Below are 14,160 nucleotides of genomic sequence, written 5' to 3' on the forward strand. Positions count from 1 at the left end.
TTGCATCCAGCCTGGGCGACAAGAGCGAAACTCCATCTCAAAAAAAAAAAAAAAAAAAAAAAAGTGATATATTTACAGTTTTCCTGAAGTAAGCTCACCTAGCAGATGGTCCAATGATAAAGCAGGGAGGCATCTCTGCCAGGTTCTGCTTGGGCCAGCTCCTGTGCTTTTAGGTGATTAGCTTTAGCAGGGACGTGATGTGGACAGTGTGGAAGGGGGAACAGCTGGCAGGTCCACTGGACTACTTTCCTTAAATACCAGGTGTTTTCACGAGGCCTCTGGCAGGTGCTAGATTGCGTGTAGTCAGCATCTAACTCTAGTGCAGGTATTTTAGTTATTTTTGCAGATGGGGCCATATGTTTGAGTATCACCTCTGAGGGTGACACATGACCATGATATTTTGAAAATTTAATGTTTGCTGGGGCTAGGGGCACATTCAAGATGAATATAGATCTAAGGGGTAAATTACTGCTCTTGACATCTAAGATATCCACCTGCAGGATGGGAATAGGCAATGAAGAAGTGATTATTGAACAGTTAACAATGCTGGCTCTATGTATGGCCAAACTGTATGTATAGAAGTCTGGGGTTCATTTGAGAGGCTGCCACTTAATATTATCGGGTTATCCTCCTACGTGAGTTGGTAAATGTTTCCTGCTAAATACCTACGTATTTCCCTAGGAATATGGTCCACAAGAAAACAGCCTTCGCAAAAGGTATTACCTAGGGGTAAAGTCTGATCAGAACTACTGCTAACCCAAGCCTTCAGGTCTCACAGAATGTATTTGACATCTTGTGACTATAATGTTCTCATATCATAATATATGGGATTCATGTGTTGTTATATAAATACCATATATGCCAGGTGCAGTGGCTCATACCTGTAATCCCAGCACTTTTGGAGGCCAAGGCGGGAGGATCACTTGAGCCCAGGAGTTCGAGGCTGCAGTGAGCTGTGATAATACCACTATACACCAACCTGGGCAACAGAACAAGATCCTGTCTCTAAACAGACAAACAAACAAATCTTAGCTTAGGAGTCCCTCCATCTAAGCTTTTCCTGCCTGCCCCCAGGAAAGACCCATGGCTTCATTTTCCCATGGCAACCTGGACATATTTGTCTTATAACTCTTAATATACTGTTTGTAAGGATAGAGGTCTAGCTCGTAATCCCCAGTATTTAAGTGTGGAAGTAACAGAAAAGGATAGTTAATAGTACAATAAAGAGAAAATTGTGGTGCCGAAACCAAAGATGAAGACGGTGCCCAGCTAGGACGACTTACTTCCTCCTCGTTGCCAGATGAAATGGCAATGTTTCCAAGACTTCAACTTATGTGACCATTTGATGGTTTTCTCCTTTTCAAAACATCTAGACTGACTTATTTGTCACCATAACCCTATACTACTTAGATAGCATCCTGTTGAATTTTGCTGCTTTATCCAATCTGAGAGTTTCTGAACTTTGTATTGTTTAGTTCATTTTTATTTATTACAATTACTGAGCTGGTTGGATTTATGTCTACCATCTTGCTAGTTGTTTTCTATTTGTACCATTTGTTCTTTGTTCCTTTCCCTCTCTTTTCCTGCTTTCTCTTGTATTGTTTTTTAAATGATTCCATTGTATCTCCATTACTGGCTTATTAATTCTATCTTTTTTTTTTTTTTTTTTTTTTTTTTTGAGACAGAGTCTCACTCTCGCCCAGGCTGGAGTGCAGTGGCGTGATTTTGGCTCACTGCAACCTCTGCCTCCCGGTTTGAGTGATTCTCCTGCCCCAGCCTCCCAAGTAGCTGGGACTAAAGGCACATACCACCACACCCAGCTAATTTTTGTATTTTTAGTAGAGGTGGGGTTTCACCATGTTGGCCAGGCTGGTCTCAAACCCCTAACCTCAAGTGATTCTCCTGCCTCTGCCTCCCAGAGTGCTGGGATTACAGACGTGAGCCACCGTGCCCGGCCAATTCTCTCTCTCTTAAAAAGTTTTGATTGTTGGCCGAGTGTGGTAGCTCATGCCTGTAATCCCAACACTTTGGGAGGCTGAGATAGAAGGATCACCTGAGCCCAGGAGTTCAAGACCAGCTTGGGCAACATGGTGAAACCCCAAATCTACAAAAAATACAAAAATTAGCTGGGTGTGGTGATGCATGCCTGTAGTCCCAGCTACTTGAGGGGCTGAGGTGGGAGGATCACTTGAGCCCGAGAGGTGGAGGCTGCAATGAGCCATAATGGCACCACTGCACCGCCTAGGCAACAAAGTGAGACCCTGTCTCAAAAAATAAAAAAATTAAGTTTTGATTGTTGCTCTAAAACCACATGTTAAATATGTGTTAAATATAGTAGCCACTAATTACATGTGTATATTTACATTTAAATATAAAATAAAATGTTTTATGTGGCCAGTGGCTATCTTATTACTTAGTGCATATGTAGAGCATTTTTATCATCATAGAAAGTTACATTGGTCAGCACTGCTTTAGGGTTTACTACTAGATACGTCTTTAACTTACCACATACAGCCTACAATATTATACTACTTCATATATAAGAACCTTACAACCAGAATACATTACATTACAACCAGTATACGTTCGTTTCTTTTTACCCGTATCCTTTGTGATATTGTTGTCGTGTGTTTTATTTCTTCATATATTATAAATTCTACAATGTGTTGTTACATATTCAACTATCTTTTTTTTAAAAAGTTCTGGGATACATGTGCAGGACATGCAGGTTTGTTACATAGGTAAATGTGTGCCATGGTGGTTTGCTGCACCTTTCAACCCATCATCTAGGTATTAAGCTACACATGCATTAGCTATTTATCCTGGTGCTGTCCCTCCCCCTGCCTCCCCTACAGGCCCCGGTGTGTGTTGTTCCCCTCCCTGTGTCCATGTGTTCTCATTGTTCAGCTCCCACTTATAAGTAAGAACATCCTGTGTTTAGTTTTCTGTTCTTGTGTTAGTTTGTGAGGGTAATGGCTTCCAGCTTCATTCATGTCCCTGCAAAGGACATGGTCTCATTCCTTTTTATGGCTGCATGGTATCCCATGGTACATATGTACCACATTTTCTTTATCCAGTCTATCATTGATGGGCATTTGGATTGATTCCATGTCTTTGCTATTGTGAATAGTGCTGCAACGAACATACACATGCATGTATCTTTATAATGGAATGATTTATATTCCTTTGGGTATATACCCAGTAATGGGATTGGTGGGTCAAATGGTATTTCTGTTCTAGGTCTTTGGGGAAGACCACACTGTCTTCCACAATGGTTGAACTAATTTACATTCCCACCAACAGAGTAAAAGCATTCCTATTTCTCCACAGCCTCACCAGCATCTGTTGTTTCTTGATTTTTTAACCATCGCCATTCTGACTGGCATGAGATGTTATCTCATCATGGTTTTGATTTGCATTTCTCTAATGATCAGTGATGTTTAGCTTTTTTTCATATTTTTTTGCCACATGAATGTCTTCTTTTGAGAAGTGTCTGTTCATGTCCTTTGCCCACTTTTTAATGGGTTGTCTTTTTCTTGTAAATTTGTTTAAGTTCCTTGTAGATTCTGTATATTAGACCTTCATTAGATGGATAGATTGCAAAAATTTTCTCTCATTCTCTAGGTTGTCTGTTTGCTGTGCTGATAGTTTCTTTTGCTGTGCAGAAGCTCTTTAGTTTAATTAGATCCCATTTGTCAATTTTTGCTTTTGCTGCAATTGCTTTTGATATTTTCCTCATAAAATCTTTGACCCTGCCTATGTCCTGAATGGTATGGCCTAGATTTTCTTCTAGAGTTTTTATAGTTTTTGGTTTTATATTTAAGTCTTTAATCTGTATCGAGTAATTTTTTGTGTAAGTTTAAGGAAGGGGTCCAGTTTTAATTTTCTGCATGTGGCTAGTCAGTTTTCCCAGCACCGTTCATTAAATAGGGAATCTTTTCCCCATTGCTTGTTTTTGCCAGATTTGTTGAAGATCAGACAGTTGTAGATGTGTGGTCTTATTTCTGAGATCTCTATTCTGTTCCATTGGTCTATGTGTCTATTTTTGTGCCAGTACCATGCTGTTTTGATTACTGTAGCCTTGTAGTATAGTGTGAAGTCTGGTAGTGTGATGCCTCCAGCTTTGTTCTTTTTGCTTAGGATTGTCTTGACTATACAGGCTCTTTTTTGGTTCCATATGAATTTTAACCTAGTTTTTTCTAATTCTGTGAAGAATGTCAATGGTAGTTTAATGGGAGTAGCATTGAAGCTATACATTACTTTGGGCAGTATGGGCATTTTCACGATATTGATTCTTCCTATCCATGAGCATGGAATGTTTTTCCATTTGTTCGTGTCCTCTCTGATTTCCTTGAGCAGTGGTTTATAGTTCTCCTTGAAGAGGTCCTTCACTTCCCTTGTTAGCTGTATTCCTATGTATTTTGTTCTCTTTGTAGCAATTGTGAATGGGAGTTCATTCATGATTTGGCTCTCTGCTTGTCTTTTGTTGGTGTATACGAATGCTTGTGACTTTTGCACATTGATTTTGTATCCTGAGATTTTGCTGAAGTTGCTTATCTGCTCAAGAGGCTTTTGGGCTGAGATGATGGGGTTTTCTAGATATAGGATCTTGTCATCTGCAAACAGAGGTAGTTTGACTTCCTCTCTTCCTATTTGAATAACTTTATTTCTTTATCTTGCCTGATTGCCCTGGCCAGAACTTCCAATATTGTATTGAATAGGAGTGGTGAGAGAAGGCATCCTTGTCTTGTGCTGGTTTTCAAGGGGAATGCTTCCAGCTTTTGCCCATTCAGTATGATATTGGATGTGGGTTTGTCATTAATGGTTCTTACTATTTTGAAGTATGTTCCATCAATAACTAGTTTACTGAGAATTTTTAACATAAAGGGATGTTGAATTATATCAAAGGCCTTTTCTGTGTCTATTGAGATAATCATGTGGCTTTTGTCTTTAGTTCTGTTTATGTGATGATCAACTACATTTTAAAGCAATTGAAAATAAGGGGAAATGTCTCTACATTTATTCTCATTTTTACCGTTTCTGGTGCTCTTCATTTCTTTCTATAGATACAAGAAATCTTCCTTCTGCTTGAAGAGTTTTCTTTATTTTCTTTTTCTAGCACAAGGGTGCTAGCAAGGAGTGCATTCCTCTTTTATCTAACAAAATCTTTCACCTTCATTTTTGAAAGATATTTTTTGCTGAGTATGGGATTCTAGGTGACAGTTTATTTGTTTTCCTTTCAGCATTTTAAATATGTTACTTCATTGTCTTCTGGCTTACATGGTTTCTGACCAGAAGTCAGCTCTAATTCTTGTGGTGTTCTTCTATATGTGAAGGTGTCTTTTTTTGTCAAGCTATCTTCAAGATTCTCTTTATCTTTGGTTTTCAGTGGTTTGACTACGATGTGTTTGCGTTATTTTTTAAATTTATTGCTTATTTTGCTTGAAGTTCTCTGAGTTTGGTTTGTCTCACATTCATTTTGGGACAGTCTTGACCTTTATCTATTGAAATATTTCTTCTCCCTCATTCTCTCTGTCTCTTTCTCCTTCTGAGGCTTCAATACATATGCGTTAGACCATATTTGATATTGCACCACGGCTTTTGGAGCTCTATGTTTTCACTTTTATTTCTTGTTGCATTTTATTTTGGATAATTTCTATTGACCTAGCTTCAAGTTCATTCATTCTTTTCTAAGCTATTGTCAGTCAGCTGATAGGCTTGTCAAATTCTTCAACTTCGATAATGTGTTTGTTTCTAGCATTTTTGACACTTAAAATATAATTCAGTCTCTCTAATGAAAGGTTCCATCTATTCATATGTATTCCTCACCTTTTCTGTGTGTCTTTTCATATATTAATCATAGTCCTGTCTGTTGCAGTGTCATGGTCATCTCTGAATCTGCCTGTTAATTGCTTTATCTTGACATTAGGTCATTTTTTCCTTGCTTTTTAAAAATCTGTATATTTTGGAATTTGTGATTGAATGTTGGACATTGTGTGTAAAAGAAGAAGAGAGACTGAAATAAATGGCATTTATGCCCAAAAGTGGCAACTCATGTTCTTTCAGGTTAGTGTAGGGGTTGAAGAGTTGAGTTTGAGTTCTGCTGTTGTTATCATTACTCTCGGTCTCAAACTCCTCCAGTGGTGGACTGCCACTACCTGTGCCTCTTGGGTTCTGGATCCGGAACAATTCTCACTGAGGTTCATTCTCTGCCCCCAGCTTTCAGCAGACCCTGCACACTGTCTGACAGAGGTGATTACAGCAACTCTTCCCCTCCCCCAGTGCTAGGCTGCTGTTGCTTGATGTGCTGTACTAGGCTCCTGGTGGGGCAGGGGCGTTCTTCCTGTTCAGCCTCAGTCTTAGGCAGGGCCTGCAGTCCTGGGCCTTAGGGTGGGAACTAATTAGCACTTCTGTTCATTGTCCTATCTTAGTGGCAGCCAAATTCTGCCTTGTGTCTGTTAAGAGTTGTTTGGGAGACGGCTTCCTGCCTTTCCTCCAGTTGTAGCAACCCCTGCTTTGTACTAGTGCAGGATCGTGGGCCTAGGAGGGTGTCATCCCCTGCCCCATGGGGAGGTGGCTGTTTCTCTCTAAAGCAGTGGAGCTTTACCTGGGCACGGGGCTAGTAAGGGAGGCTTCTGATCCCTGGTTTACTTCTGCCCCTTCCCTGCAGCTCTGGAAGTGAGAGTTTGCTGCCCTTCCCCCAGCAGCTGGAGGATTTTGCTTCATGTGGGGAAAGGATCCAGGGAAGTGGCCCCAGCATCTCCCACACACCTGCTCCACTGAGAGGTGCTCCCCTTGGTCTCCTGCCCTGCTCAGCCTTTCCAGTGGGTCCAGTGGAAGGCTCTGGGGATGTGGGGAAACAACTGCGAGAGAATGCAAACTCCCCTTGGGTCAGGAGCTCCCAATTATTCTAAACCAGTAAGCTTACCCACTCTCAGCCGGGAGGAGTTCACACAGATCCTGTGTCCCATCTGTCCCCTCTTTGGAATTCAGTTCGCTTGGTTGATGAGTTCAAAACAAGTTATGATTTTGTAGATTCCCTGGTGTGTTATAACAGAAGTGACATTTTCTGCATCCACCTATATCCTACCCGGAAACAGAACTGCAATCCCACTCTATTAAGTGGCAGTCTCTCAAATGAACCCCAGGTGTTTATACATATATTTCTTTTAAGGGCTAGCACTATTAAGTATTTAATAATCACCTCTTTATTATCTGTTTCCATCCTGTAAATGGATGTCTTTGATGTCAAAAGTAATAATTTAACCTTTAAGCCTAAATTAGTCCTAATCTAAATATACAAAATTTTCATGATAGGGTGGTCAACTGGAATGGTGAACATAGTTGGGGATGTTGAGAGGATCTCTGTGTAGTTATCAGAAAAAAATGTATCTAGCCTATTTTTTCTGCCCTAGTTAGTCATGGGGTTGCCACCTTATATAGCGATTATCAACATCCCTTTAGAAGAAAGCTAAAGACTTTTTATTAAAAAATAACATGATAGGCTGGGTGTGGTAGCTCACACCTGTAATCCCAGCACTTTGGGAGCAGAAGGTGGAAGGGTCACTTGAGGCCTGGAGTTTGAGACCAGCCTGGGCAACCCCATCTGTACAAAAATATTTAAAAATCAGCCAGGCATGGCGGTTGCATGCCTGTAGTCCCATCTACTTAGGAGGATGGCTTAGACCTGGGGTTTCAAGGCTACATTAAGCTATGACTGCACCACTGCCCTCCAGCCTGGATGACGGAGCAAGATCCTATCTCTAAAAAATAAATAAATAAAAATAAAAATAACATGAGAAATTACCACAGGGTAAAATAATTAAGCAAGGGCCAAGCTTAGAAAAAACTGCCCTGGTTCTACAGCTGCTGGCAAAAGTGGTGTTGGGTGCCGCGGAGGTCAGGGAGCGTCTTCAAGAAAGGGCTTTGTGGAGGCCATCTGTGCAGCAGAGCCCACCCATGCAGCAGAGCCTGCCCGTGCAGCAGGGCCCGCCCATGCAGCAGAGCCCACCCGTGCAGCAGAGCCCACCCGTGCAGCAGAGCCCACTTGTGCAGGGAGCTCACACGTGAGAGCCCCCTGGGGGAGAGCCCCCTGGGGCAGAGTCCATGAGTGCCTCTTCCCAGTTCCGCTGCCAGGGGGGGCCCTCTCCGTCTGCCTGCCACAAACATCACCCTGTTCCCAACACTGGTGAATGGCTCCAGGATTCCCCATTAGCCCCACCAATGTGTCTTTTAGGTTTTATTACTGTTTTCTGAGGAAGAATTTGGCAGCTTGTCATTCAAGTTGCTTAAGAAGTACGTGGAGTTAGCTGGCATATAATGGGTATGCTTTCAAGTTGGAAGCTAAGTCATATGTTTCTGTTTCAGGATGTTTTTACTGTAAGTGTTGGAAACTTACCCCCTAAGGCTAAGGTTCTTATAAAAATTACCTACATCACAGAACTCAGCATCCTGGGCACTGTTGGTGTCTTTTTCATGCCCGCCACCGTAGCACCCTGGCAACAGGACAAGGCTTTGAATGAAAACCTTCAGGTTTGTACGCATAAGATTTGAAGAAGCATTTTGGCGGCAGTGGAGGGGGAGTGGTGGAGGGTTGTGGAGGAATTTATGCCTGGGGAGAAAAACATGTAGAATAATCTTTAAGGCATAAAGTTAATTTTACTGACATTTATGCATTTAGGTACATTATGTGTATAAAATGAAAAGAATAAAAGATACAGATATGATCAATAAGCATATTTTTATTCTGCTTAATCACTCAAAAAATGTTATATCTGTAGTGCATGTTCATCATGAAGAACTAGATAAGCATAGAGAATACAAATAAGCCAAAATAAGAAAATTAAAACCATCCTTTATCCCATTGCCCAGAGTTAATGGTTAATGCTTTGGTATATCCCTCCAAACTTCCTACTTTGTATGTACAGCACATGTATAAAATGTGTGTATGTGTGTGTGTGTGTATACACACAGACATACGTAGAGTTTTAAAATCTCTGTCAAAATGGTGAGTTGTATTTTAGAAGTTCGTGTCATTCCATGAGCAAACTTTCTGTGTTTCACTTCACTGCTTGAAAGTGAAACCAGCTGTCTTGCTGACAGTTGTGGCCTTGCCAAGATTACGTTCAGCTTAGAGTCTCATTGTGAAACTTAATATATGCTTAGTTATACAAATGTATTTTTCTTTTAACAGGATACAGTAGAGAAGATTTGTATAAAAGAAATAGGAGCAAAGCAAAGGTTAGTACCTAAAATATAAAACCTGTCAATTCAATGGATATTGGTTTTCTGGTTTAAATTTCCACTTAGAATTGTTTGAAATAATTTCAGATAGAAATTTAAGATCGTAGACTAAGACAACTTTCTCTTCATTTTTGCTAGCTTCTCTTTGAGCATGTCTATTGAGATGCCGTATGTGATTGAATTCATTTTCAGTGATACACATGAACTGAAACAAAAGGTTAGTACATCTTTGATTTCTTAAGAGCTGTTATTTTAACACTACTTTTATCTTATCAAAGCAATGTATGCACACATGGTTGAAAAATGAAATAATGCTGACAAAACTTCTGACAAGAAGCAGTACTTCTGCCCCTGATTCTCCCCAGACCAGTTTCCAGAGACAGTGAATCACTTGGACTATTTGAGCTGTTTCTTTGATTTTGCCTCCAATTTTTAAATATTAATTTTTAATGCTTTTTCTTGATTCACCTGTTTCAGAAATTATCTTTTGACTTCCTGTTTTGGAAGTTGGATGTGTAGCTCTTGCCTCCTCCACCCACCTAACTCCCTACTTTTCCTTTCCCCTTCATTCCAAAAGACCTGATTCACAATAGTCAGTGATTATCATGTAAATGATGTTTACCACTGAGCCAAGAAATGTATAATATTATGATGAGTTTTTTTTGTTTTATTTTTTGAGACAGGGTCTTGCTCTGTCACCCAGACTAGAGTACAGTGGTGCAGTCATGGCTCACTTTATCCTTGACCTCCTTGGCTCAAACAATCCTCCTGCTTCAGGCTCCTGAGTAGCTAGGGCTACAGGCCTGTGCCAGCACACCTGGCTAATTAAAAAAAAAAAAAAAATTGGCTGGGTGCGGTGGCTCATGCCTGTAATCCCAGCACTTTGGGAGGCTGAGGTGGGTGAATCACGAGGTCAGGAGATGGAGACCATCCTGGCTAACGTGGTGAAACCTCGTCTCTACTAAAAATACAAAAAAATAGCCAGGTGTGGTGGTGGGCACCTATGGTCCCAGCTACTTGGGAAGCTGAGGCAGGAGAATGGCATGAACCCAGGAGGTGGAGCTTGCAGTGAGCTAAGATTGTGCCACTGCACTCCAGCCTAGGCGTCAGAGCGAGACTCTGTCTCAAAAAAAAAAAAAAAAAAAAAATTGTAGAGGCAGGGTCTCACCATGTTGCCCAGGCTTTTCTCAAACTCCTGGGCTCAAGGGATCTTCTTTGCTTCGGCTTCCCAAAGTGCTAGAATTACAGGCATGAGCCACCACACCCAGCCTATTTTCCTTTTTAGAATTCTGCAGGAATTTCAGACCTTCTCTTTATCTCTGGTATTCTGAAATTTCATAATAGTATGATTTTCATTCATTGTATGTAACTGGTGGTCTTTAGTTCTGAGAAATTTTGTTGTATTAAAAAAAATGTTCCTCTCTCGTATGTTTCTGCAGTGCCTTTCTTTTTTTCTTTTTTTTTCTTTTTTTTTTTTTAAGACAGAGTCTCACTCTGTCGCCCAGGTTGGAGTGCAGTGGTGGAATCTTGGCCCACTGCAAACTCCGCCTCCTGGGTTCAAGCAATTATCATGCCTCAGCCTCCTGAGTAGCTGGAACTACAGGTGCCTGCCACCACGCCCAGCTACATTTTCTATTTTTAGTAGAGACGGGGTTTCCCATGTTGGCCAGGCTGATCTTGAACTCCTGACCTCAGGTGATCCGCCCACCTTGGCCTCCCAAAGTGCTGGGATTACAGGCGTGAGCCACTACATAATGGTGGAGGGGTCCTCAGTAGCAACAAGAGAGTGCCAGCCCCGTTGCATGGACACTTTTCACGCCCCTGCTTGTATCTCATCTGACAGCATATCGTTGGCCACAGCAAGTCCTATGGCCAACTCCAGTTTCAAGGGTGGAAATATAGCTGCTGCCTCGAGGCAGAAGGAACTTCAAAAGTCACATTGCAAAGGGGCACGCAGACAGGAGTGGAGGGACTTTGTGGTCATGTTACACTCTAGCACATGCCTTTGCCTTTGTTGTTAAGCTTATTTACATTTTCAATAGCTTTTTTATATTCATGAAAATATAATATACAAATAAGGTATAATTCTAAGATTTCTGTTGAATTTTCTATTTTAGTCTTCTCGGTTTTAATTATCTGATGTGCCGTCTGCTATACCCAGATAAGTCTAACTGAATGGGCAGATCTATAATCTTTTTTTTTTTTTCTTTTTTTGTAAGACAGAGTCTTGCTCTGTCACCCAGGCTGGAGTGCAGTGGTGTGATCTCGGCTCACTGCAAGCACCGCCTCCCGGGTTCACGCCACTCTCTGGCCTCAGCCTCCCTAGTAGCTGGGACTACAGGTGCCCACCACCACACCCAGCTAATTTTTTGTGTGTTTTTAGTAGAGACGGGGTTTCACCGTGGTCTCGATCTCCTGACCTCGTGATCCACCTGCCTCGGCCTCCCATAGTGCTGGGATTACAGGCGTGAGCCACTGTGCCCGGCCTGATCTGTAATCTTTGGATCCAGGGTTTGAGACTGTCTCACACTTACCTAAATTTGACCGTGTGAATCAACCTTAGGATTGCAGAAGGGTGACTAATATGCTCATGGTCTTCTAAAACCTACATTTTGTTATTTTGGTTTTTTCTTTTTTTTTTTTTTTTGAGACGGAGTCTCGCTCTGTCGCCCAGGCTGGAGTGCAGTGGCGCGATCTCGGCTCACTGCAAGCTCCGCCTCCCAGGTTCACGCCATTCTCCTGCCTCAGCCTCTCCGAGTAGCTGGGACTACAGGCGCCCGCCACCACGCCCGGCTAATTTTTTGTATTTTTAGTAGAGACGGGGTTTCACCGTGGTCTCGATCTCCTGACCTCGTGATCCGCCCGCCTCGGACTCCCAAAGTGCTGGGATTACAAGCGTGAGCCACCGCGCCCGGCTATTTTGGTTTTTTCGTTTTGTTTGTTTTGTTTTTGTTTTGAGACAGAGTTACCCTGTTGTTACCCAGGCTGGAGTGCAGTGGCGCGATCTTGGCTCACTGCAACCTCTACCTCCTGGGTTCAAGCGATTCTCCTGCCTCAGCCTCCTGAGTAGCTGGGAATACAGATGCCCACCATTACGCCCAGCTAATTTTTTGTATTTTTAGTAGAGACAGGTTTCACCATGTTGGCCAGGCTGGCCTCAAACTCCACCCACCTCAGCGTCCCAAAGTGCTGAGATTACATGCGTGAGCCACTGCACCTGGCCTACATTTCATTATTTTGGAATTTACCACGACTTTGTTGATTCTTAATAGAGTTATGTAAGCTATGCAAGGGTTTGCTCCATGACAGGTAAGTGCAGACTGCTAATATGGTGTTACTCCATTACTCACCTTGTTGTCATGGTGTTTTGTTTCGCAGCGCACAGACTGCAAAGCTGTCATTAGCACCATGGAAGGCAGCTCCTTAGACAGCAGTGGATTTTCCCTCCACATCGGTTTGTCTGCTGCCTATCTCCCAAGAATGTGGGTTGAAAAACATCCAGAAAAAGAAAGCGAGGTATACTCCTTCTTACTTAGACATAGGAGACGCTATTGAAAACATGTTTCAGAATAAGCTGGTTAAACTTGCAAATTATTGATTGTCCTGAAAAACTAGCATTACAAAACGAACTCTCACATCCCAAGATTCTGCAACTAAAAATATTGATGATATCAAGCATGCCAAACTTCTGACGTTTCATCCAAAACCCTTATGTGGATGATTTGCCTGTAGAAATTGGCATTTTTACCTTTAACTCCACCAAAAGAACATGTGCCATCAGACATTACATTGGGTATTCTCTATACTTGTTACACTTTTAAAATACTGATACTGGAAAAACAAATAAGCAGTTATTTGTGGTTGGTAATAAGACCATTTTGTGTGGCTGTGACAAAGAGTCTCTTCTTAAGTTAAAATAAAAATAGAAACTTAGGCTGGGTGTGGTGGCTCACACCTGTAATCTCAGCACTTTGAGAGGCCAAGGCAGGTGGATTGCTTGAGCTCAGGAGTTTGAAACCAGCCTGGGAAACATAGTGAGACCTCGTCTCTATAAAAAATTAAGAAAAAAAATTAGCCAGGTGTGGTCATACATACCTGTGGTTTCAGCTTCTCAGGAGGCTAAGACAGGGCGATCACTTGAGTCCAGGAGGTTGAGGTTAAACTGAGCTGTGATCGTGCCACTGCACACCAGCCTGGACAACAGAGGGAGACCCTGTCTCAAAAAAAAAACAAAAAGGAAACTTACGTGATAGTAGTTAAATATTGGTTAATTAATAGAACAAAAGGTATGTGTGTATAGTTTAGTAATCACAATGGCATGTATATTCCTCTTAGAATAGTGTGTGTGATTATATATATATATTCTATAATGTTGATGCTATACGATTTTTCAGATATTAATTCTTGACCTCTCAGAAGTTTATGTCAGAAGTTGGAAACTCCCAGTTCTAACATTCTACTTTTGACTGGAACTCCTAGTAGGCCATCTTGTTGTTAATTGCATCTTATTCTTTCTGTTTTTATAGCATTAGTTTACCTCACTAGAAAGTTTTGGAGTTTTCTAAGTAGACCTTTTCCGGTTGAAGTGACAAGAAGCTCCAGTCCAGCAGCTTCTTTCTCCTTTCAGGCTTGTATGCTTGTCTTTCAACCCGATCTCGATGTCGACCTCCCTGACCTAGCCAATGAGAGCGAAGTGATTATTTGTCTTGACTGCTCCAGTTCCATGGAGGGTGTGACATTCTTGCAAGCCAAGCAAATCGCCTTGCATGCGCTGTCCTTGGTGGGTGAGAAGCAGAAAGTAAACGTTATCCAGTTCGGCACAGGTGAGTGCGCTTTGACCCTGGTCCTGCGTGTGCTTCCCCCACAGATGAATCATGTTCTGTAGAGCTGACAACTGTGGGTATCCGACCCCGCTTG

The 14,160-nt window shown here is 41.8% G+C and overlaps 1 protein-coding gene and 1 long non-coding RNA gene across 6 annotated transcripts in view; one reads left to right on the forward strand and one right to left on the reverse strand.

The window, feature by feature from the left end:
• The window catches only part of LOC129463447 (protein mono-ADP-ribosyltransferase PARP4), a 130,933-nt gene that overhangs the window by 75,846 nt on the left and 40,927 nt on the right, over positions 1–14,160 (forward strand). For all 5 annotated transcript variants that reach the window (XM_063618818.1, XM_055244005.2, XM_055244006.2 and 2 more), the window contains 5 exons: positions 8,368–8,532; positions 9,194–9,240; positions 9,382–9,460; positions 12,622–12,759; positions 13,871–14,066. In XM_063618818.1, the coding sequence (XP_063474888.1) occupies positions 8,368–8,532; positions 9,194–9,240; positions 9,382–9,460; positions 12,622–12,759; positions 13,871–14,066 (625 nt within the window). The remainder of the gene's footprint in view (positions 1–8,367; positions 8,533–9,193; positions 9,241–9,381; positions 9,461–12,621; positions 12,760–13,870; positions 14,067–14,160) is intronic.
• Positions 8,507–13,852, reverse strand: LOC134732613 (uncharacterized). The gene is made up of 3 exons (XR_010115937.1): positions 13,781–13,852; positions 12,594–12,791; positions 8,507–8,611 (listed from the first exon to the last, which is right to left on the reverse strand). It is a non-coding gene; the product is annotated as an uncharacterized lncRNA (long non-coding RNA).

This window comes from Symphalangus syndactylus, chromosome 15 (genome assembly GCF_028878055.3).
Source record: "Symphalangus syndactylus isolate Jambi chromosome 15, NHGRI_mSymSyn1-v2.1_pri, whole genome shotgun sequence".
NCBI classification, from domain to species: Eukaryota; Metazoa; Chordata; class Mammalia; order Primates; family Hylobatidae; genus Symphalangus; species Symphalangus syndactylus.